The sequence below is a fragment of the Dendrobates tinctorius genome, unplaced genomic scaffold (genome assembly GCF_039654945.1).
Source record: "Dendrobates tinctorius isolate UK_male_01 unplaced genomic scaffold, ASM3965494v1 ptg000032l, whole genome shotgun sequence".
Classification (NCBI taxonomy): domain Eukaryota; kingdom Metazoa; phylum Chordata; class Amphibia; order Anura; family Dendrobatidae; genus Dendrobates; species Dendrobates tinctorius.
In genome coordinates, this window is record NW_027361700.1 from 24,499,526 (window position 1) to 24,523,863 (window position 24,338).

Genomic DNA, 24,338 nt, shown 5'->3' on the forward strand with positions numbered 1-24,338 from the left:
CTCCCAGACCCCCCGCCCCACCTCCTCCTCTCTCCCAGACACCCCCGCCCCTCCTCTCTCCGTCTCTGACACCCCCTCCTCCTCTCTCCCAGACTCCCCTGCCCCTCTCCCTCTCTCCCAGACTCCCCCACCCCTCCTCCTCCTCTCTCCCAGACACCCCCGCCCCTCCTCTCTCCCAGACACCCCCGCCCCTCCTCCCGGACACCCCGCCTCTCCTCCCCCTCCCAGACATCCCCGCCCCTCCTCCTCTCTCCCAGACACCCCCACCTCCTCCTCTCTCCCAGACACCCCCGCCCCACCTCCTCCTCTCTCCCAGACACCCCCGCCCCACCTCCTCCTCTCTCCCAGACACCCCCGCCCCACCTCCTCCTCTCTCCCAGACACCCCCGCCCCACCTCCTCCTCTCTCCCAGACTCCCTCTCTCCCAGACACCCCCGCCCCTCCTCCTCCTCTCCCAGACACCCCCTCCTCCTCCTCTCTCCCAGACACCCCCTCCTCCTCTCTCCCAGACACCCCCACCCCTCCTCCTCTCTCCCAGACACCCCCTCCTCCTCTCTCCCAGACACCCCCACCCCCTCTCTCCCAGACACCCCCGCCCCTCCTCTCTCCGTCTCCGACACCCCCTCCTCCTCTCTCCCAGACTCCCCCACCCCTCCTCCTCCTCTCTCCCAGACACCCCCGCCCCTCCTCTCTCCCAGACACCCCCGCCCCTCCTCTCTCCCAGACACCCCCGCCCCTCCTCTCTCCCAGACACCCCCGCCCCTCCTCCCCCTCTCTCCCAGACACCCCCGCCCCTCCTCCCCCTCTCTCCCAGACACCCCCGCCCCACCTCCTCCTCTCTCCCAGACACCCCCGCCCCCTCTCTCCCAGACACCCCCGCCCCTCCGCCCCCTCTCTCCCAGACACCCCCGCCCCTCCGCCCCCTCTCTCCCAGACACCCCCGCCCCTCCTCCCCCTCTCTCCCAGACACCCCCGCCCCTCCTCCCCCTCTCTCCCAGACACCCCCTCCTCCTCTCTCAGACACCCCCCGCCCCCTCTCTCCCAGACACCCCCTCCTCCTCCTCCTCTCTCCCAGACACCCCCTCCTCCTCTCTCAGACACCCCCCGCCCCTCCTCCCCCTCTCTCCCAGACATCCCCGCCCCTCTCTCCCAGACACCCCCCGCCCCTCCTCCCCCTCTCTCCCCCCTCTCTCCCAGACATCCCCGCCCCTCTCTCCCAGACACCCCCCGCCCCTCCTCCCCCTCTCTCCCAGACACCCCCGCCCCTCCTCCCCCCCCCTCTCTCCCAGACACCCCGGCCCCTCCTCCCCCTCTCTCCCAGACACCCCCGCCCCTCCTCCCCCTCTCTCCCAGACACCCCCGCCCCTCCTCCCCCTCCTCCCCGACACCCCCCGCCCCTCCTCCCCCTCTCTCCCCGACACCCCCCGCCCCTCCTCCCCCTCTCTCCCCGACACCCCCCGCCCCTCCTCCCCTCCTCCCCTCCCCCTCTCTCCCAGACACCCCCGCCCCTCCTCCCCCTCTAACTCACTCAGACCCACCTGTGCCCTTCTATATCCCACACTCTGCCCTCATAATTAACAATCGCCAGTGCAAAAATCTTTCCCGCCTTCAACCCTCCTCTCACGTCGCCGGGAACTCACTTCCTGCATCGTTTGGTCACATGGCCATGACGTCACCACAGGCCCTCTTAACCTCTACCAATGGGAGAGAGTGGCGCGAGATTGCGAGCGCGCGCTGTGACCGGGTTGTATGGTTTGCCGCGTCGTGAGGTCCTTAGTCCTGCACCGGTTGTGTTGTCGCCCTCCTTACAGTAGGTATTTAGCAATTAGTTCTCTTTCTGTAGCAGCGCGTTCTGCGGCGCTCTAACCCACATAATGCATCTCTCATGTGTCTGTGTAATCGCATTCTGTTACCGCGCTTGTCCATTCATGTCTGTACACCTATTGTGACCGTGTAATGTGTGAGGTAGATCAGCTTTTATATTGTCCACTGTGTGCACATAGGAAAGGTGGTAGAAGTGACGCGCTGCAAGGAAAGGCTTGCTGTGTGCCAGCATTGTTATATATGTGTGTATACACCGCAGTGCCGTCCATTATACAGAGGGCTGCAGCTTTCTGCCCCCCTCCTGATAGGGATCAGCTGAGCCTCCACCTACAAGCCTCTCCTCTATCAGCTGGAGGGAGGGGGGTTCTCTTTTGGAATAAACAAATCTGCATATTTAAATGTGTGTTTAAAAAAAAAACAAAAAAAACAGCTATTCCATACCTTTGAGATTTCTAGTCTTTAGTGTTGCACCATATTATAGCGGCACTCAGCGCCAGATGCTCCAGATTGATGACTGAGTGCCGCTGTGAAAGATCCATGTACATTAGTTTGCCACTAGTTCATGAGATGGCTGTAGGGATGTGTTCTCATTTACACGAGCCAATAATTCGGAGCCAGCGTTCATCTAATACTCGTTTTTGTATAAACATTCTGGTAAGTAGCCGCACAGCGGATGCAGCACTCATTCCTCAGGTGAGTAAATCGTTCACGCCAGTATTAAACTCATTATCTGTAGTGATGAGCGAGTATACTCGTTGCTCGGGTGACCTCCGAGTATTTTGGCGTGCTCAGAGATTGTTTTCGTCGGCTCAGCTGCATGATTTGCGGCTTCTAGACAGCCTGAATACATGTGGGAATTCTCTAAGAAACAGGCAGTCCGCACATGTATTCAGGCTGTCTAGCAGCCACAAATCATGCAGCTGCGTCGACAGAAACTAAATCAGCGAGCTAAAATACTCAGGGCACTTGAGCATGCTCGGGAAAACCAGAGCAACGAGTATACTCGCTCATCTCTATCTGCAGCATGTTGTCCTCTATAAACTAGACTTGTGCTGTTGATCACTATTATGTGTGTGCAGAGCGAGCGTTTACCGATCATCTTGTACAGATGGGATTCTAGTCGGTTGATCTAAAAGGGCCATTAAATGTCAGCCAATTGGTGGTCAGCTGGTATAAAGGCAAATTTGTAATGACCAGGCTCTAACGTTGGACTCTCTTAGTGATGATCAGGTATAGGATGGGAACATTTATCGACAATTGTTTGTGGTCAGCCTGAAAAAAACCCCTTCAATCATCAAATGTTTTCTATGGCAATGATTGTGTCCAACTTGAAATGAGGGCCATAAAAATATACGCGAAATATATAGGTTTAAAATGACGACCGGAAAACACTGGATCAGAGGTCTGGAGAACAATATCTCAGCTGCATTGGCCGTTGTTGATTTTTAGCCAATGATGGCTGCTGTGGGTTTGACGCCGCATAAATACTCAGCGTCAAACCCGCAGCAGTTCCTGATCGTGGCAACGTACCCTAAGGCTCCCACGCACGTTACTTAGCTATGTAGTTCTCCCTACTTTCCCACACACGGTGATGATCGGCCGAGCATTCCTGTGTGCTGTATAAGACTGGGTTCACATTGCGTTGTGGGCAATGCACTGATGGCAATGTCAATGCGCTGATGGGATCCATAGCGACACTAACGCTATGTAACGGATGTGTTACCGGCGCCATTGCCTGCAATGACAGTAGTGCATCCTAACGCATGCCAAAATTGGCATGCGTTAACGATGATGTGTTACTTCATGACGCACCCTCGGAGGCGGTCATCCGTTTAACGGATCCGTTAAACGGATGACCGTAACACAATGTGAACCTAGCCTACGAGGCTCGTCTGGTGGAGGTTAATCAACTGGGAAAGAAAGGAAAATGTAGGAATCTTCTCTCCCTTGTCAGCAGTGGCCACAGTGACTTATTTAGGTGGTTTTTTTTTTGTTTTGTTTTTTTTTGCAGTGCGGAGGTCTCTGTTTTTTCCAAAATGATAACTGCTGTCATATTGGTTGTCACATTTCAATTAGTCCTTCAAACTGTAAAAGTTATGTTGTTGGCGTGTTTTCATTTTGAGAAAATACTAAGGTAGCATCCAATATTGCTGCACCACATTGTCACTTCTTCCTTTATGACCCTGTCTAAAGAAAAAAGAAAATAGAAAAAAGTCTAATTCAAGCAATAAGCACTTTTTGGCTATTGCACATCCTTGTGACTACTAATATACGGTCGGTTTTATTAGATCTCAATCCTCCTTTCCTTTCACATTCTCACTTATTTTGTTGTTGTTCAGTTTCCAATGCTCCTAGTTAATACATATGCTCAAAAAAGCTGTGTTTGTTTAGGAGGAAAATGATGATCCCAGTTGTCGCCAAAAGGGTTAAGCCTTGCTGTCTGTTTTTCAGCTCCATACTGATTAAACTTGTTAACCTGCGCTCTGCCCTCCCTGTCTCATTCATTAAGCTGTAACTGCGCCCTGTTGATGACTTAATCGGGAGCTTCCCAGAAGCTTGTTAATGGGAGGACTGGGCTCATTACAGAAGCGCTGCCTGGAGATTGTACTGTAAAATGCAGAGCAACACTGAGTGTACACTGGCAACGTGCTGTTATCGAACCACACTTTCTAATGTCTCCTGTCAGTCGTTTTGCTGTCTGTCTCTGTGAAACTCTAATAATCTGATTGTAAAAATATTATATATTTTTGTTTTCGTATAGAAATGCCGAGCACACGCTCCCAGTCTCAAAGTTCCATTAAATTCCCTAAGACAAAGACTGCCAAGGTTCAAGCCAAAGCACAACTGCATGTACGTGGCAAATCAGAAATTATAGCCACTGTGCCACTGCCACCTGTGTCCAAGGAGTTGCCTCTCAGCCCACGGAAGAGGCTTGGTAAGGAGCTTTGTTTTTTCCAGTGGCTTATATCCATGGTCCCTAGCCAGGGACACTACCGCTCCTAGCATGCGGGAGTTCTAGGTTTGCTCCAGTTGGTGTAAATCAATTTTTCCCAAACCTTGTCCTCATGGTCCCCCAACAGATCATGTTTCAGGATATCTTTAGTATTGCTCTGGTGAGAGAGAACCTGAGGCAAATCCTGATGCCTTGATGATGATTCAATCACCTGTGCAACACTAAGGAAATCCTGAAAACATGATGTGTTGTGGGTCCATTAGGACTGGAGTTTTGGGGAAAAACTGTTTTCCAGGTTAGCATCTTACACTTTTATTTCCTCAATTTTAGGTGACGATAATCTTTGTAACATCCCTCAGTCTCTTCGATGCTCCCCGCCCAAACAAAGCTGTAAGGAGAATGGACCTCTCAGTCCAGCCAAAGGGAGGCGTCTTATTTTTGATGAGAACCAGGCTGCTGCAGCCCCTTTGTCCCCCACAAAGAAGCGAGAAGACTTTGCTCTATCTCCTCAGAAAAGAGGTCAAGAAACACCATCCAGCTCATCTCCATTGAGGCAGCATGAGAGGAAGAGTGTGGGCACCCGTCTGTTCAGACAGGAAGGTGAGAACCATTTAATCCTAATATACAACTGTAATTTCAGTCTCCATAGGTATATACTGTGTTCTGTTCCTTAGCAGTTTGCTTTTATACTCTTGTTAAGCCAATTGATCATGTTGGTGCTATTCCAAGCACTGATGAGCGATTTTGATTACGATATCTAAATTTTGTGCAAACGTACATGTTGCCCTCAGCCTCCACAGGTAGCAATTAGAACAGCCACTTTTCTACTTTATACCTATTCAGTCCTGGGGACATCCATAGAATCAAAGATTTCATTACTGCAAACTTCAGGTATTAATGTTCTTGGTTTCTGTTTTTCCACCCTTACAGCATCATGTTATCAGCAGGCAAAGTGTGCCCTTAACACAACTGTACCCGATCGTCTGCTGGCACGTGAGAAGGAAACGTCAACCTTACTGTCCTTCTTGAAGTCCCATGTATCTTCGGGAAAGCCTGGCAGCCTCTATATCTCCGGTGCTCCAGGAACTGGCAAAACTGCCTGCCTAAACAAGCTGCTGCAGGAGAACAAGGTTTGGACAAATGTGTTTTGTCACTTGTTGAAAGTTTTTTCAATGGGTTTTTTTTTTTTTTGTTTTTTTTAAGATCTTCGTATTGAACTATAATAGATAAGGGTAACAGCCTTGGCCTGAGTAGGAAAGAAACAGTGTAAATGAGTGGCTAGTAACCTGTACCTGGGTATGTGTATACTGATTCTTCATTATTTGTGTTTCAGGAGATTCTGAAGAACTGCAAGACTGTTTATATCAACTGCATGTCGCTCCGCAGCTCCCAGGCTATCTTCCCTACCATAGCAGAAGAGATCTGTGCTAATGGAAAGCCTTTTCTTCCAGGAAAAGATATAGTCAGACAACTAGAGAAGCTGGTTACATCCAAAGCACCTATGATGTACGTATTCTTATATTGCCCACCTGTTAATTCTGGCTGCTTTTTGCCAGTATAGTATCTTAGCTGCATCATTCCAAGTGCTGCTGATTTTAGTTTGCTTAAAGGGGTTGTCTATACTAAATAAATCATATATAACAAAATTTGAACCAAATAATGAGTCGAATACAGAAGAGATCCTTGCTAAAAATAAAAATTATTTAGACAATTTAAAATAAGCAGGGGACACACAGAGATGACACTCAAAGTACATATGGTGGAATATATATAATTTGATAAGATTTATGTCAAATTAAATTCTGATTCCTGGGGAGCAATAAATCATTGAAATAAACCAGGTAATATACGTGCAATAAATATTGTAATCCTTGTACAAACAAATCAATGTTATGGTGTTTTTTCCCTTTATAGTAGCTTGGACAATAAGGCTCCCAAAAAGATGATACTATAGTATGAGTATTGGAGTAGGTACTGTCATTCAAGGTTTATATTTGCATCAGTGTAAGTGAATCGAAGGATTGCAGCCCTGACCCACATAATGATCATATATTCCATCGTAGGAGAAGATGCGGTGGTGTCGAAAATGATAGTGCTTTGTGCCTTATTTAATTTCCCTTAGTGTATCTGGACTGTAAAGGCTTCGCTTAGGAGGTCACCTCTACGTTCCCTCACCCTGACGCATGTTTCGCCGCCTGCTTCCGGGGGCGCAAGAAGCTGACGGCAAAACGCACGTCGGGGTGAGGGGGCACCAAGGTAACTTCCAACAGCGGAGCCTTTAGGCTTTGTGCACACGATGCGGATTTGTTGCATTTCCACTGTTTTTTTTCTGTGCAGAAATGCATCAAAACCGCAAAGGATTACTAAAGCAATCAGTGGGAATCTGGAATTGTGCACATGATGCGGGAAAATTCCGTCTTGATTCGCAGCGTTTTATTTTCTGCAGCATGGCAATTATTTTTGCGGATTTGCAGTGTTTTTCACCCATTGACTTCCATTGAGTCACTCAAATCTGCAGATGTCAAAAGGTTTGTGGATTTGTTGCCAAAACAGCAGCAGATTTGATAAAAGGATGTGATGTCAGAAGGAGGAAGAGTTTTGTGGGTGGAGAATCTAGAATAGAGCCTATCTTAGTTGAACAACATCAACAATGGAGGTTGGACTTCAAAATTACTTTTTTTTTTTTTTTTTTTTAATATAGCATTATTTAGCTAACATCCACACACAATTCAACATACAAATCCACATAAAAAATTCATGAAATCCGCACAAAAAAAGCGTGGAATTTCCAGTGCATTTGCTGCCAAGAGATGCAGAGACCGTGCAGAGCTTTCCGTAAGCAAAGCCGCAACGTGTGCACATAGCCTCACTGTCCAGATGTACTCAGGTAAATGAAATAAGGCACAAAGCACATTATCATTTTCAACACCACCGCGTCTCTCCTATGATGGAATATATGATCATTATGTGGGTCAGGGCTGCATTTCTTTTGATTCGCTTACACTGATGTAAATAAAAACCTTGAATGACAGTACCTACTCCAATACTCATACTATAGTACCATCGTTTGAGAGCCTTATTGTCCAAACTAAAGGGAAAAACACCATAACACTGATGGTTTGTACAAGGATTACTTTATTCATTTTAAGTATATTACCTGGTTTTCAATGATTTATTGCTCCCCAGAAATTGGAATTTAATTTAACATATATTTTATCAAATTATTGTATATATTCCGACCTATGTACTTTTGAGTATCACCTCTGTGCGTCCCCTTTGTGACACCTCTGCTTATTTTAAAATTTGTTTTTTAAATTGTCTAAAATTATTTTTTATCAAGCATCTTTTTTGCATGCGACCCATTATCTGATTCAAATTTTGTTATATATATAGTTGAAGTGCCTACAATAATTTTGGAATTTTCTTGTATTATCAATTAATAAATGATTGCGGTTTTCTTCCGGAAACAGCCCCATTAGAGAGTAGAGCTGAGATGTAATACCAGACACAACCTGATGTAGCGCTGGTTTTTAATTTTTTTTAATCCTGGACAACACCTTGGTTTAGGCAATAGGCTAGTTGTCACTGTAGCAGGTATATTATGTACCCATAAATGGTTTCTAATCACTTTTTCCTGCATTTTCAGCCTTCTGGTTTTGGATGAGATGGATCAGCTGGACAGCAGGGGACATGAAGTACTGTACACTGTGTTTGAGTGGCCCTGGCTGACTGACTCTAGAGTTGTACTTATAGGTAAGAATTTTAATGTCAGACTGTGGTATGCAGCTTGATTGCTAATAGTTACCCTCCTTCCTCCCTTAAAGTCTGAAGACTGAGCATTTATATTACTTTTTCCAGGAATTGCAAACGCCTTGGATTTGACTGACCGCATTCTGCCTAGACTACAGGCACGGCCGCGGTGCAAGCCACAATTACTGAATTTTTCTCCTTATACAAAAGACCAAATAGCCACCATTCTACAGGATAGACTTACACAGGTAAGCAAATGTAAAGTGAAATGTGTTGTTGATTGGCCGTACCACCACCCTGAAAAGTTCCAAAAACTTTAGGCCAAATGGTTGCAGATTCCCCATTCTACAACTGGTTCAGGTTTGTCATATATTTTTTTTTTTTTTTTTTTCAGGTGAGGTAACGCTTGTTGCCTGGATCTTTTACTGTAAAGTATGTTGTATCAGGATGAAAATGATTCTTTTTAATGTGGACTGTGTATAATATATATATATATATATATATATATATATATAAAAACAAATGCATTAGTATCCGTCAGCCTAGTTTCTGCACATAGACTTGAACCCCCTTCATGACCGGAACATTTTTTTTTTTTCTTCTCTATCGCCTCATTGGGGGGGACACAGAAACCATGGGTGTATGCTGCTGACACTATGTACAGAAAAAGGTTAGCTCCTCCTCTGCAGTATACACCCCACTGACCAGCACTAATTTCCTCAGTTTAGCTTAGTGTCAGTAGGAGGTGGACACGGGTCTTTCATTAAACCCATATCTACCTCAGTGTGCGTCGTTTTCTTTTCAGGTTTCCGGAGGGATACAGAGTGAATAGTCACATCTGTATTCCCACAGAGAGACTGAGTACGGCGTGTACTGCCACCCCGTATCCTCATATCTTTCCACAGCAGGACCAAAAGCCTAACACGGGTGCGTGTCAGTGATCCAGATGGTCCTCGTCCCCCGTCTCCCACCCACTCGCCTACCAGAGCCTGTCGGTTTGGGTGAGGTGCAGACACACTTCTACAGGGATCATGTATCCAGTACATGATCCCTGATGAAGGTACCTTTATCCCCAGGTTTACCCAGAAGACTGATCAGGCAGGGTAAGTATGAGGCCCCCCTAGTCGCATCCTCCTCAGCAGCTTCAGGCACGATCCTTCGGGAGCGGTCGCTGCGGCAGTGCTGCGAGGCCTCCGCACCTCCCGGCGGCTGCCACACTTGCCCCAGGCCCCGGCTTTAGTTTGGGCTTTGTTCTGTCGCGGCCACGCCCCCTGCCTTCATTCTTAGGCGGGCTCCTCTTCCGTCCATTCTAGGCCCGCCCACCGCCTTCTCTCCTGGTATTATGCGCCCTGAGGCGGTGCTCGGCCCAACCTAGCCTGTCTATTACCAGCGGGCGGTGCCATCTTCAGCGGTTAGCTCCGCTGTTATGAACGGGTAGCCGAGGAGAAAATAAAAAAAACACAAGCTAAGTCTCAGAAAACCAAATAGGTTGGTAACTATGCAGACTGCAGATCCCTGATTCTAACCACACAACTAGTAGCAGTCATGGAGCGTTCTTACGTTGGTCCTTGACGCCTCGTCACAACCGGAGAGCTACATAAGCCTAAAGCAGGAAAAGAGGAAAAATAACTGCCCCAGAGCAGACCCCAAAGGAAAGAAAGCCCTCCCACATGTATTGACGGTGAAACAAGATGAAAACACACACAAAGGCAGGAAAATAGGCTGAGCAAACGATGGGGCCCGACTAACTAGAAAGGAAAGGAAAGGCACTGTCTGCAGTCTGCCAAAAAACCCTACAAAATGTCCAACACAACTGATGGCAAAATTAACCCTGAAGTCACTAGACTTCTCCCACTATATCAGCACTCTGAAATATTCTGAGACAGAGCAAAAAGAGGCCACTCTAACAAGGGACAAAAAAAAGGCAATTTGGCAAATAAGAGTGGAAATTCAGCCCAGCCGGGCTGGCTGACCACACAAAAAACTGAAAAGACCAACAAGAGCAAGTGTGAAAATTAGCAAAAAAACACTTATCTTGAAAGACTGGAACAAAGCTGAGTCCCAGACCTGAGAAGCAGACTGAATCACCAGCAACAGGATAGGGCGTCGGCTGTCTTATATCCCATCTGATACTCCAGAGATCCAATCATTATCTTCCTCACCAGGTGGCAGATCACTACCACTTAAACCAACCTCACTACCTCCCATCACCACCAGAGGGAGAACGGAAGGGGAACTCTCAACTGGTGGAGCAGAAAATGAGCTCATAACACTCCGCCCATCATCTTCCTGGAAAGCGCGCGCTTCCTTCTCTGCTCCTCTCAGGCTGCTGCCATTTTCTCGGCCTGACAGCCAGACCCCTTCTCCCCTGCTGTGGCCCTGCCAATCCAGACGAGCCATGTAGCATCGCATTCTGGGAGTATCTACAGGACACTGGACCGTGAGTAGCTCTGCAACTGCAGACTGACACCCTCCTCTGCCTCCTGTCCCCCAACCTTCCGGCACTGCTTCACTGACTTTCCTTCATTATGTCTAACCCTAAGCCTGATCGTGCTCGTCCTCCAGCTCCCACTTGCACTTTAGTCAAGTACTTTGCATGTTCCTCTTGCAATAGCAAACTTCCCTCAGGTCAGTCTGCTCCCCTCTGCCTCGACTGCAGCAATCCCATTGAGTCCGCCACCCAGGAGTCCCCTGTTGCTGCAAGTGAGAGTGAATCCTCCATTCCTGGCTGGGCTTCTTCTCTATCACAATCAGTGGCAGACCTCACCAGGGTGTCTCAGTCCCTAGTGGCAGTTCTTGATAAGTTGCCCCTGGACACTTCTGCAGGATCCAGCAGGTCACAAGAGGCTCCATCTGAGCCAGCCAGCATGAGCCGCAAAAGGCCCAGGCAGGATCTCCGGCCGGAATCCTCCCCTCGCCCCATCTCACCGCATAGTCCTTCCCAGCAGTCTCCTTCCCGTGCCTCCTCACCCGAGTCAGGCGAAGCTTTCTCGGATGCGCCATCCGAAGAGATTTTAGAGCTGGATTCGGACCATACCGCGGACATGAAGGTTACAGTGCAGAACCTCATTGCCGCGATTAACCACACTTTCGAGATTACAGATTCCCCTGCAAAACCCTCATATCAGGAGGTTTCGTTCAGACGGGCAGAAGCACCTTCCAGAGTCTTCGCTCCTCACTCTGAGTTTGACAAGCTCCTTACTAGGGAAAGAGAAAATCCAACCAGGCGTTTTCAAAGAGGGAAACGTCTCAGCGTGCTGTATCCATTTTCTCAAGAGCTCACCGACAACTTGTCGGCTTTCCCCTCTGTAGACGCTCCTGTGTCCAGACTATCGAACAACACAGTCCTTCCGATTTCAAGTGTGGCGGCTCTAAAGGATTCTAACAGGATCATAGAATCCTTAGCAAAGTCAGCATTCGAAGCAGCTGCGACGGTGCTAAGCCCGGCCTTTGCTTCCACTTGGGTAGCAAAGGCCATAGCTACTTGGGCGGAGGATCTCCGCCAAGGCATTCTTGATGTAACTCAACCGGAACAACTGGCCGAGCTAGCCAACCAGATCTCCCATGCAGGGGAATATTTGGTCTCTGCCTTCTTAGATGCCGCGTCTTGTGCAGCTCAAGCGTCCAGCAACGTTGTTGCAATCCGGCGCACAATTTGGCTTAAGGCTTGGCAGGCGGATTTATCTTCAAAAAAGTCCCTTACCAATCTGCCTTTTCAGGGAGCGCGTCTCTTCGGATCCCAACTGGACCAGATTATTAAAGACGCTACTGGGGGTACAAGCTCTCTTCTCCCTCAGTCCAAGCCTCGTAGACCCCGTCCAAGGCGTCAGTTTCGGCCCTTTCGGTCTTTCCGCCGCGCCACGTCGGCAGAACCTTTTTCCAACCAGCAAAGGCCAAAAGCGCTAGGATAGGAAGATGGTCTCCTTTTAGACCCACTCCCTCCTGGCGTTCTCACTCCCAGGGCAGATCCTCCAGGTCCAGAACTGGACGGTCCACATCGGCATGACTATCAACAAAGTTCCGAGGCACCTTCCCAACTGGGCGGCCGACTCCTTTTCTTCAGAGACGTCTGGCTTGCCTCGGTGAAAGACGCTTGGGTCAGGGAAGTTGTATCCTCAGGATACAAGATAGAGTTCGTTTCTCGGCCCCGGGATCGTTTCTTCGAGTCCCGACCTCCAAAAGACCCCGCCTTTGTTCCGGTTTTCTTTACATCCATCGCCTCTCTTCTCAGTTCCAGGGTGATTGTGCCCGTTCCCGAAACAGAACGGTTCATAGGGTTTTACTCAAACCTGTTCGTAGTGCCGAAAAAAGGCGGCGCGGTACGGCCCATTCTGGATCTCAAATTACTGAACAAAAGTGCCTGCGGCATTTCAGGATTGAGTCCCTTCATTCAGTAATCGCTTCCATGGAGGCGCAGGAATTCATGTGCTCAGTAGACATTCAAGATGCCTATCTGCATGTCCCCATCTTCCACGGACATCAGAAATTCCTGCGTTTCGCTATTCAGCAGGACCACTACCAGTTTGTCGCCCTGCCGTTCGGCCTCGCCACCGCGCCCAGAGTGTCTACAAAGGTCATGGCGGCGTTGATGGCCCTGTTGAGGATCAGAGGTCTCGTCCTCTTTCCGTACCTCGACGACATTCTAATCAAAGCTCCGTCTTTTCCCCAGGCTCACCAAAGTCTTGCCATCGTTCTCGACACCCTGTCCAGATTCGGGTGGCTCGTAAACAAAAGGAAGTCCTGTCTGGTTTCTAGGCTTATTGTTTGACACCCGTCGATCGAGAGTCTTTCTTCCCGAAGAGAAGATATCTTTGCGGCGAGATGTACGATCGCTACAGAGCCCCCAGCTTCCATCCTTCCGATCAGCCATGAAAGTCTTGGAAAAGATGGTGGCGACGGCCGAAGCAATTCCCTTTTGCTCTATTTCACTCGAGACCGCTTCAACAGGCGCTTCCTGTCTCGGTGGAACAGGTCTGTCCTTTCCCTGGATCGCCCAATCCGCCTCTCGGGTCAAACAGTCCCTCAGTTGGTGGCTGACGTCGCCTCTCTGCCCTAGGCTGCTCATTCCTTCTGATTCACTGGCAGATTGTGACAACGGACGCCAGCCTTCTTGGCTGGGGGGGCAGTGTTTCGCAATCAGACTGTTCAGGGTCGGTGGTCGACTCGAGACAATTCTACCGATAAATCGCCCGTATCTCGAGGACATTGATGTCTCTCATTCACTGGGAAAGGCTTCTCAGGGGTCTGCCAATACGGATTCAGACAGACAATGCCACAGCGGTGGCATATATCAACCACCAAGGGGGGACACTGAGTTCTTCGTCTCTGGCAGAAGTGTCCAAGATTCTCCACTGGGCAGAGGTATCAGTCCCAGCGATTTTCGCGGTGCACATTCCCGGCATGGACAACTGGGCCGCCGATTTTCTCATCCGCGAGGGTCTCGCAGCAGGAGAGTGGTCCTTGCATCCGGACGTCTTTCATCAGATTTACGGTCGTTGAGGGACTCCGGACGTAGATCTGCTGGCGTCACGCCTGAACAGGAAGCTCCCACAATTCGTATCCAGGGCCCGAGATCCTCTCGCAGTGGGCACCGATGCTCTGACCATTCCCTGGTCTCCGTTCAAGCTTCCCTATCTGTTCCCTCCCCTTTCTCTTCCCAAGCTGTTGAAGAAAGTCAAAAGCTGGAAGGGGTACCAGTCATCCTCATCGCTCTGGATTGGCCCAGAAGGGCTTGGTTTGCGGACATCGTCAACCTTCTCGCGGACGCCCCCTGGAAGCTTCCAGACAGAGCAGATCTGCTTTCTCAGGGTCCAATCTGCCACCCCAATTCTCTGCCGCTCAATTTAACGGCGTGGCTGTTGAAACCGCGGTTCTGAAGTGGTCAGGTTTTTTGGATCTAGTGATTCACACCATGATCCGGGGTAGAAAGCCATCGTCTTCCAGAATTTATCGTACGTGGAAGGCCTATTTCACTTGGTGTGAGGCCAATGACGTTCCGCCCATGTCCTTTTCTATCTTCTATCCTGGCGTTCCTCCAGGCAGGCCTAGATATGGGCCTTGCCCTCAGCTCTTTGAAGGGTCAAGTCTCGGCGCTTTCCATTCTTTCCCAGAAGACGTTGGCCTCCCATCCGCAGGTCAAGACCTTTCTTCAGGGAGTGGCTCATGCGGCACCTCCGTACCGCGCTCCCGTGGATCCATGGGATCTCAATCTGGTCCTGGAGGCTCTTCAAGGGTCACCCTTTGAACCTCAAGGAAGTCTCCTTATCCCTTCTCTCCTGGAAAGTAGCCTTTCTGGTGGCCATCACCTCCATCCGGCGCATGTCAGAATTGGCGGCCCTTTCTTGCCGCCCCCCCTTTCTTGGTGCTCCACCAGGATAAGGTGGTCCTGCGGCCCCCTGCCTTCCTTCCTTCCTAAGGTGGTGTCCAGTTTCCACCTAAACGAGGACATTGTTCTCCCGTCCTTTTGTCCGGGTCCAATCCACCCTCTGGAGCGCTCCTTGAACAAGCTAGACCTGGTCAGGGCGATGAAGGTCTACCTAGCTAGGACGGCTCCCTTGCAGGAGACACTCACTTTTCATCATTGCAGATGGTGCGCGGGAAGGTCAGCCGGCCTCCAAGGCTACTATTGCTCGCTGGATCAGATCGGCAATTCTGGAAGCCTACTGGGTCAAGCATCGAGTGCCCCCTCCTGAAATTAGAGCTCACTCTACCCGGGCAGTGGGTACCTCCTGGGCGGTGCGCCACAGAGCCTCCACGCTGCAGCTTTGCAAAGCTGCAACCTGGTTTTCGATCCACACGTTTGAAGGTCCACACCTACGCTTTGGTGGACGCCAGCCTAGGCAGAAGGATCTTGCAGGCGGCGGTGGTGAGTTCTCAGACCTAATGGAAGTTTGCTTCTCCCTCCCCAGGGACTGCTTTGGGACGTCCCATGGTTTGTCCCCCCCAATGAAGCGATAGAGAAAACAGGATTTTTGGGTTGCTTACCGTAAAATCTGTTTCTCGGAGCCTTCATTGGGGGACACAGCACCCTCCCATGTTTTTCTGCAACTCCTGTTCTTCTGTTAGCTACAGTTGTCTGTTCTATTGTTACTCTGTTTTGTTACTTGTCCTACTGCTTACTCACTAACTGAGGAAATTAGTGTTGGTCGGTGGGGTGTATACTGCGGAGGAGGAGCTAACCTTTTTCTGTACATAGTGGCAGCAGCATACACCCATGGCTTTTTTTTTTTTTTGCATTTTCGTTTTTTGCTCCTCTCATAGCCATAACTTTTTTATTTTTCCATCAATATGGCCATACGAGGGCTTGTTTTTTGCATGACGAGTTGTACTTTTGAACAACACCATTGTTTTACCATGTCGTGTACTAGGAAACGGGGGGGAAAAAATTCCAAGTGCAGTGGAATCACTGTTTTTTTGTTTGGCTTTTTTACTAGGTTAACTAAATGCTAAAACTAACCTGCTATTATGATTCTCCAGGTCATTACGAGTTCATAAACACCAAACATGTCTAGGTTCTTTTTTTTTTTTTTTTTTTTTTTTTTTATCTAAGTGGTGGGAAAAATTCTAACTTGTTTAAAAAAAAAAAAAAAAAAAAATTGCGGCATTTTCCGAGACCCGTAGCGTCTCCATTTTTTGTGATCTCGGGTTGGATGAGGGCTTATTTTTTTGTTTTTTTGCGCGCCGAGCTGACGTTTTTAATGATACCATTTTGGTGCAGATACGCTCTTTTGATCACCGTTATTGCATTTTAATGCAATGTCGTGGCGACCAAAAAAACGTAATTCTGGCATTTTGACTTTTCTTTCTAGCTATGCCGTTTAGCGATCAGGTTAATCCTTTTTATCTTTTTTTTTTTTTTTTTTTTTTTTTATTTGTTTGTTTTTTTTTTTTTTTTTATTGGGCGATTCTGAACTCTGTGATACCAAATAAGTGTTTGATATTTTTTTTTTTTTTTAATGGGGTGAAAGGGGGGTGATTTGAACATTTATATAATATATATATATATATATATATATATATATATATATATATATATATATATATATATATATATATATATATAACTTTTTTTTTTTTTGTCCCCACTTTTTTGGCATGCTTTAATAGCCTCCATGGTAGACTAGAAACTGCAACAACCCGATCGGCTATGCTACATAGAGGCGATGATCAGATCGCCTCTACATAGCAGATTTACTCTCTTGCTATGAGTGGCGACTACTGGGTGGCACTCACAGCAAGCCGGCAGTGACAACCATAGAGGCCTCCAGGAGACCTCGGTCTGTCATACCAACGAACCGGTGACCCACAATCGTGACGAGTCACGGTGGGCGAGTTTCACGGCCCGCTGGCAGGAAGCACTAGATAAATGCCACTGTCAGCATTTGACAGCAGCATTTAACTGGTTAATAGCCGCAGGTGGATCGCTATTCCGGGCACATGTCAGCTGTTCAAAACAGCTGACGTGTCCCAGGAAAGATGTGAGCTCAGCGCTGGAGCCCACATCAAAGGGAGAGGGAGTCCGACGTCGGCGTAGTATTACTCCTGATGTCGGAAAGGGGGTTAAACATTTAGGTTTTCTACTACTGAACCTCTTTATATCTAGCAATATCTTTTCTATACATTCTTATTGTATACTGATTGTTCTTGTTCTGCAAAACAAATAATTTACAGGTTGCACTTTTATTAACATGACTATCTTTTGTGCCAAAAATTGGGCCATATTCCTTCATGAATACTTTACCCCCCTGATTGGGTTTGCTCTTATTTTTGGCACAGTACACTATTATGATCCTGAGAGCTAAGGTTGATACGTCACTTGTCACCTTTGTGGCACGATTAGGTATGGTATGGTGCTATATCTATATATAAGCTTCAACAGGGCAATCTTTATAGCTATCCTCCTTTCTTGTTACTGGTAATTTAATACTTAGTCTTTATACTACCCCTACATACTTTTATATAGTGAGATTAGAACTGTGCCTTGTTTACTGCACTGTAATACGTTTAGTTTTTTGCTTAGCATTTATACGCTTTCCCAGGTTCACATTTGATTCCACTTGTGGCTTCAGCAAAAAGTGATATAACGTGAGAGGGGGACACTACCAAAGTTCAGGGTCTGACCATGGAATTAAAAGTATGGCTTATTTGGCTGTTGAGCCTTTTCCCCACTAGTTAGAGCTGATACATTCTAGAAATAATCAACTGTTATAGTCTCATTCATATTGTCCAAGCTGAAAGTGACTTGGGTATGAAATATTCTTCCTCTATTACGCAGGTCTCAGGTGACCCAGTTCTGGATAATGCTGCCATTCAGTTTTGTGCCAGAAAAGTATCTGCCGTTTCTGGGGATGCTCGGAAAGCTTTGGACATCTGCAGGTAAATTGATACGTGTTCTTTCTGATTTAGTTTTGCAGTGTGAGCAGATCCTAAAAGTGAAATCTCTAATGCATGAGCTTACATGTGTTTACATCTCTGTATTTCCCATTTGCAGACGAGCTATAGAAATAGTGGAATCGGATGTGAGGAGCCAGATGGTCCTAAAGCCACTCTCTGAATGTAAGTAGATGGTTATCTTTGCGATTTCCTTGCCGTGTGTGCAGTATGGTAACTGGATCGGATTGAGAGTTACTTGTATCCTTCCCTGTTCCTCCTCTTGTTCTTTTTGTGACGTACCTGTCAACTGCATGGCTGTAGCTGTAAAAAATTTCAAATCTGCCCTCACCTCTGCTAAACAGGCCCAGTTCACAACCCTCGTATCTTCCGTATCCTACAACCCCAAACAGTTATTCAAAACTTTTAGCTCCCTCCTCCGACCACCACTCCTCCCTCCAACCTCCCTCATCTCTGCTGAGGACTTTGCAACACACTTCAAAAATAAGATCGACCAAACAAGGCAAGTCTTTATTGTTAAACCACCACAACCCCTTTGTATACCAGACCAATGCCTAAACCCCATAACCTCCCTATCTAACATCACTGAAGGAGAGCGTAATTGTCTCCTCTCCAAATCACACCTCACAACCTGTGCACTCGACCCCACCTCCTCCCCAACCTCACCACCACTCTTATCCCATCCCTAACCCACCTCTTCAACCTATCACTAACTTCTGGTACCTTCCCTTCTGCTTTCAAACATGCCACAATCACACCTATCCTTAAAAAGCCAACCCTTGACCAAACCACTATGTCTAGCTATCGCCCAATATCGCTGCTCCCATTCGCTTCCAAACTTCTGGAGCAGCACGTCACAACTGAACTTTCCTCCCACTTCTCATCTAACTTGCTCTTTGACAATCTACAATCTGGTTTTCGCCCCCATCACTCCACTGAGACGACCCTGACCAAAATTACTAATGACCTACTTGCAGCCAAAGCTAACAGACAATACTCTATACTCCTTCTAGACCTGTCCTCTGATTTTGACACTGTTAACCCCTGCCTCCTACTACAGATCCCCTCCTTTGGCATCAAAGACCTCGCCTTATCCTGGATCTCCTCATACCTTTCCCAACTGCACATTCAGCATCTCCCACTCCTACACTATCTCCTCATCCCACCCTCTCTCTGTTGGAGTCCCCCAAGGCTCTGTTCTAGGACCCCTACTCTTCTCAATCTATACACTTGGCCTGGGACAACTCCTAAAGTCTCATGGATTCCAGTACCACCTTTATGCTGATGACACTCAGATCTACCTCTCTGCTCACTAGAATCCCGGAGTGTCTATCAGCCATATCCTCCTCCTTCTACTCTCGCTTCCTCAAACTCAATGTGGACAAATTTGAGCTCATCATCTTTCCTCCATCTCACAGATCTTCCTTACCTGATCGATCACCATAAATGACCTCACGCTTTCCCGTACCAGAAGTCCGTTGCCTCATTGTAACCTTTGACTCTGCCCTGTCGTTCAAACCGCACATCCAAGCTCTTTAAACCTCCTGTGGCCTCCAGCTCAAAAATATTTTCAGAATCTGTCCTTTCCTCAACCCTCAATCTGCTAAAATGCTTGTGCATGCCCTCATCATTTCCCGCCTCGACTACTGCAACATCCTTTTCTGTGGCCTTCCTGCTAACACCCTCGCACATCTCAAGTCAACTGTTAACTCTGCTGCCCGACTAATTCATCTCTCTCCTCACTACTTCCCCCGCTTCTGCCCTCTGCAAATCTCTTCACTGGCTCCCATTCCCTCAGCGTATCCAGTTCAAATTACTAATACTGACCTAAGAATATTTAGAATTGAGAGTCCTCAGTTCTAAATATTCTATCTACTGGCTAAGGCTAGTTTCACATTAGCGTTTATGGCCGCAGCGTCGGGCTGCGCACGGCTGCCGCTAAGCCCCGCCCCCTGCCGCGCATCCGCTGGTAGCTCTGCCTACGGACGCAAGACGCTTCCTGCGTCCCCCATCTTTAGCACTGGGGACGCAGGCCGTGCGCAGGTATGCGTTTGGCGGCGCATACATCCTTCTGACGCTGCGCCGAGCGCACCAAACGCAACAGGTTGCAATTTGGTGCGCTCGGCGCAGCGTCAAAAGGATGCATGCGCCGCCAAACGCATACCTGTGCACGGCCTGCGTCCCCAGTGCTAAAGATAGGGGACGCAGGAAGCGTCATGTGTCCGTAGGCGAGCTACCGGCGGATGCGGGGCTTAGCGGCGGCCGTGCGCAGCCCGACGCTGCGGTCGTAAATGCTAATGTGAAACTAGCCTTACACTGTACAAAGATATATATCTTTCCTTAATACTGACCTAAAAGGCCATCTATAACCTGTCTCCTCCATATGTCAGAGCTAATCTCCCGATATCTTCTCTCATGTAATCTCCGGTCCTCCCAAACCAAAACCTCCTCTCCTCCACACTTATTCGCTCCTCAACCAACCACCTTCAAGACTTCTCCCGAATATCCCCCATCCTCTGAAATTCTTTGCCCCAACACATCCGACTATCAACCACATTCGGATCCTTCAGATGGAACCTGAAAACCCACCTCTTCAGGAAAGCTTACAGCCTGCAATAACCCCGCTGCCTCCTCACCACTACCGGAGCTACCGCCTCCCCAACACCGGAGCTGCTGCAACCCCCCCCCCCCCCCCCCCAACCTATTGTCTCCTTTCTGTAGAATGTAAGCCCGCAAGAGCAGGGTCCTCTCTCCCCTCTGTATCAGTCTGTCATTGTTAGTTTGTTTACTGTAAGCGATATCTGTAATTTGTATGTAACCCCTTCTCATATACAGCACCATGGAAACAATGGTACTATATAAGTATGTTGAATGATCCTGCAGAGATTATTATAGCGCCATTTATTCCATGGCGCTTTACATTTGAGGGTTATACATAATACATACAAGTACAGTAATCTTAAACAATACAAGTCACGACTGGTACAGGATGAGAGAGGACCCTGCCTGCGAGGGCTCACAATCTACAAGGGATGGGTGAGGATACAGTAGGCGAGGATAGAGTTGGTTGTGCAGCGGTTTGCTGGATCGATGGTTACTGCAGGTTGTAGGCTTGTCGGAAGAGGTGAGTCTTCAGGTTCTTTTTGAAGGTTTCCATGGTAGGCGAGAGTCTGTTGTGGTATAGAGTTCCAGACTAGGGGGGATACGCGGGAGAAATCTTGTATGCCATTGTGGGAAGAGGAGATCTTGTGAGGATCGGAGGTTTCGTGCAGGTAAGTACCGGGAGATGGTCACAGATGTATGGAGGACTCGGGTTGTGGATGACTTTGTATGTCATGTTAGGGGTTTGAACTGGAGTCTTTGCGTAATGGGGAGCCAGTGCAGGGATTGACAGAGGGGAGAGGCCGGGGACTAGCAGGGGGACAAGTGGATTAGTCGGGAAGCAGAGTTTAGAATAGATTGGAAGGGTGCGAGAATGTTAGAGGGGAGGCCACAGAGCAGGAGGTTGCAGTAGTCAGTGGGAGATGATGAAGGCATGGATTAGGGTTTTTGCAGATTCTTGGTTGAGGAATGTACGGATCCGTGAAATATTTTTGAGTTGAAGTGGAAAGGGATTGGATATGTGGTTTGAAAGAGAGATCAGTTTCAAGGATAACCCCGAGGCAGCGAGCTTGTGGGACTGGAGAGGGAAAGATGATTAATTCTGTTTTGTCCATATTAAGTTTTAGAAATCTAGCGGAGAAGAAGGATGAAATAGCAGACAGACATTGAGGGAGTCTGTTTAGTAGGGAGGTGATATCTGGTCCAGAGATGTAGATCTGTGTGTCATCAGCATAGAGGTGATACTGAAAGCCATGAGATTCTATGAGCTGTCTGAGGCCGAAGGTGTAAATGGAGAAGAGCAGGGACCCTAGAACTAAACCTTGCGGGACTCCGACGGATAGGGGAGGTGGTGTGCGAGTGTGAGAGATGTTTTATTGCTTTCGCCTCTACGAAAATTTTCTGTAAATCTTGATTTTATGTGCATTTGATGAACATTTTTTACTTGAACTACTTTTTTATTGCCTTGTAGGTGCTTCACCAGTTAAAGAAACGACATCTACACCTGTACCAAAGAAAGTCAGTCTACCACACGTTTCTCGTGTCATATCTGACGTGTATGGTGACAAAATGTCAGCAGGCAGCGGAGGGGATGAGACCTTTCCTCTGCAGCAGAAACTTGTAGTGTGTTCTCTCCTTCTGCTGACACAACAGAGCAAAATCAAGGAGGTGACCATGGGAAAGGTCAGTATACGGCAGAGCAGTCATCATGCTATTTTTCGTGTAATACGGTAATTCTCCAATATTACCATTTTGAACTTATCTGGATTACATTTTTGTTTTGCAGCTTTATGAGACTTATAGCAAGGTGTGCCGAAAACAGCAAATGGCAATGGTTGGCCAGTCAGAATGCCTGTCCCTCTGTCAACTTCTGGAAGCTAGAGGGATTTTAGGTCTCAAGAGAGCGAAAGAAGCCCGACTCTCAAAAGTAAAAATTTTTTTTTTTTTTTTTTTTTTTATTGCATTAAAGGGTTTTTCCTGACTGGGGAAAAAAAGCAAAACAACTTATTGTAAAAACAGTACTACATCTTTTCAGATGTCTCTGCAGATAAAGTGGTAATTTAGTATTTTATTCATGTTTGGCTGCCTGAATGTAGCAGATACTCTAGGGATTATATTTTTGAGTTTTTTAAAGTTTTTTTTATTCTCTTTGCGGCTGCTCTATTGCAGTCATTGTGACAGTGCAGGGAGCTATTACAGTCACCACGTGCTATACAGTCAATGCTCTGTAATCACTCCCCAGCACACTGACTGACAGCCCGCTCTGCAGTGTGTACAGGTGGTGGTGTGGGGTGAATAATTACAGCACACTTACTATGTAGTGAGTGACTGTAATGGCTCCCTGCACCGCCACAATGACTGGAAGAGAGTGGCTGCAGGTAGAATAAAACTTTATTTTTGCCCTGGACTATCTGCTATATTAACCTCTTAAAGGAATCTGTCACCCCCTGAATGATTTTTATCTATTACTATGGGCATGTAGGTAATGGAATGATTAAACCAGTCTTATCTGTATGCCTGGTAGCTGTGGTGTAGAGATTGAGAAATTTGATTTATAATCTTTTAATGATTTCTCCTGGGCGTGCGGCGCCTGGAAAAAAAAAAACCTTGCCTCCTCACTTCATTATAAGATCACTCCCTCCCATTAAGGTCATACTGACCTGGTCGGTGCTGTAATCCCACGCATTCGCTATGCGATTGCGCGGTTACACGAAACACTGCCTGCCCTTGTGTGGGCAGTGTCAGAATTGATCTTCTGCATTCTTTCTTTAATAAATGTTTGTGTTGTAATTTCCACAAAGTACTTTAGCACGTAAAGTGATCTTTTTTTTTTTTTTTTTTTTATAATTGTACAGATTTTTATTTTATAACGGGTAAAATTTGTCTCTTTAATCTTTCAGGTGTCTTTAAAGGTTGAGGAGCGAGACATAGAGCATGCATTCAAGGACAAGGTTTTAATTGGAAATATCCTACATGCTGGGATCTAAATTTTTTTTTTTTTCCAGAGTTTAATTGTACTTTGTGTAAATTTTGAAAATTATTTTAGATTGCTCATATTTATTTAAAAAAAAATAACTGCACAAAAGAGAACCACATGTTTCAGCTGCTCAGACAATACTGACTTATTGAAGGGTTATTGAATTTGCTGTTTGAAAAAAAAAAAAAAAAGTTATCTTGCCGACTCTTAAATGGTTCGTATGAGATTGGATAAAAGAATCTCAACAGACGCAGCTCCTATCTACTCCATAAGCAGAAATGAAATGTGATTGTGTAGGAATACCAAACACTGCCAGTAAACAAGAAAGGCAGTGTTCATTTTTTTAGTTATTTCTTGTTATTAAACCGACATAAATTGTAGACGTGTATACATTTTAAATTGATATGGAAATACTGTTCTCTTATGGTTCTGCTGCATCACGTGACAGACGTTAATGGATGTTTAGTATCTATGGGGTACGTTCTGGTTTTACAGAGTCTGCATATGATCATAGGTTACTTGTGTTTTTTTTAATAAACTTTTAAAAATGTAAGTGTCTTGTTTTCTTTAAAAATGCTACTTCATCCATGCAAGCATGTGATTAGTAATGCAATTGTGAAAGTCCCCAGATTCTTACCACTGGCATGTGAGGTGTCGTCCAACCCCAGATGTGCTTAACCATATTACACAATATTATGGGGTTACTCTTCTTTTGAGGCAATGCTTTTAGCCAACAATAGGTATATTTCCCCCCCACCCATGATCCAACCTGAGAGAGTAGGATCTGCCCCTATTAGTGGACAGGAAGTCAAGAGCCTAAAATAAGAAGGCAGCTCACACTGA

General features: G+C 47.2%; 1 protein-coding gene across 3 annotated transcripts; it reads left to right on the plus strand.

Moving 5' to 3' along the window:
* The first annotated feature begins 1,601 nt into the window (after positions 1-1,601).
* CDC6 (cell division cycle 6) lies at positions 1,602-24,048 on the plus strand. 3 transcript variants are annotated; one of them, XM_073572614.1, is made up of 12 exons: positions 1,602-1,810; positions 4,586-4,759; positions 5,108-5,377; positions 5,708-5,907; positions 6,111-6,283; positions 8,424-8,530; positions 8,636-8,775; positions 17,802-17,902; positions 18,018-18,082; positions 21,990-22,201; positions 22,305-22,445; positions 23,419-24,048. In XM_073572614.1, exons 1-12 carry the CDS (start codon positions 1,750-1,752, stop codon positions 23,503-23,505), a joined length of 1,731 nt encoding a protein of 576 aa, XP_073428715.1. In that variant the 5' UTR covers positions 1,602-1,749; the 3' UTR covers positions 23,506-24,048. The 3 variants fall into 3 exon arrangements, with proteins under 3 accessions (XP_073428715.1, XP_073428716.1, XP_073428717.1); XM_073572615.1 differs by having other exon boundaries at positions 1,619-1,814; XM_073572616.1 differs by lacking the exon at positions 1,602-1,810 and adding an exon at positions 1,873-1,965.
* Positions 24,049-24,338: the final 290 nt, after the last annotated feature.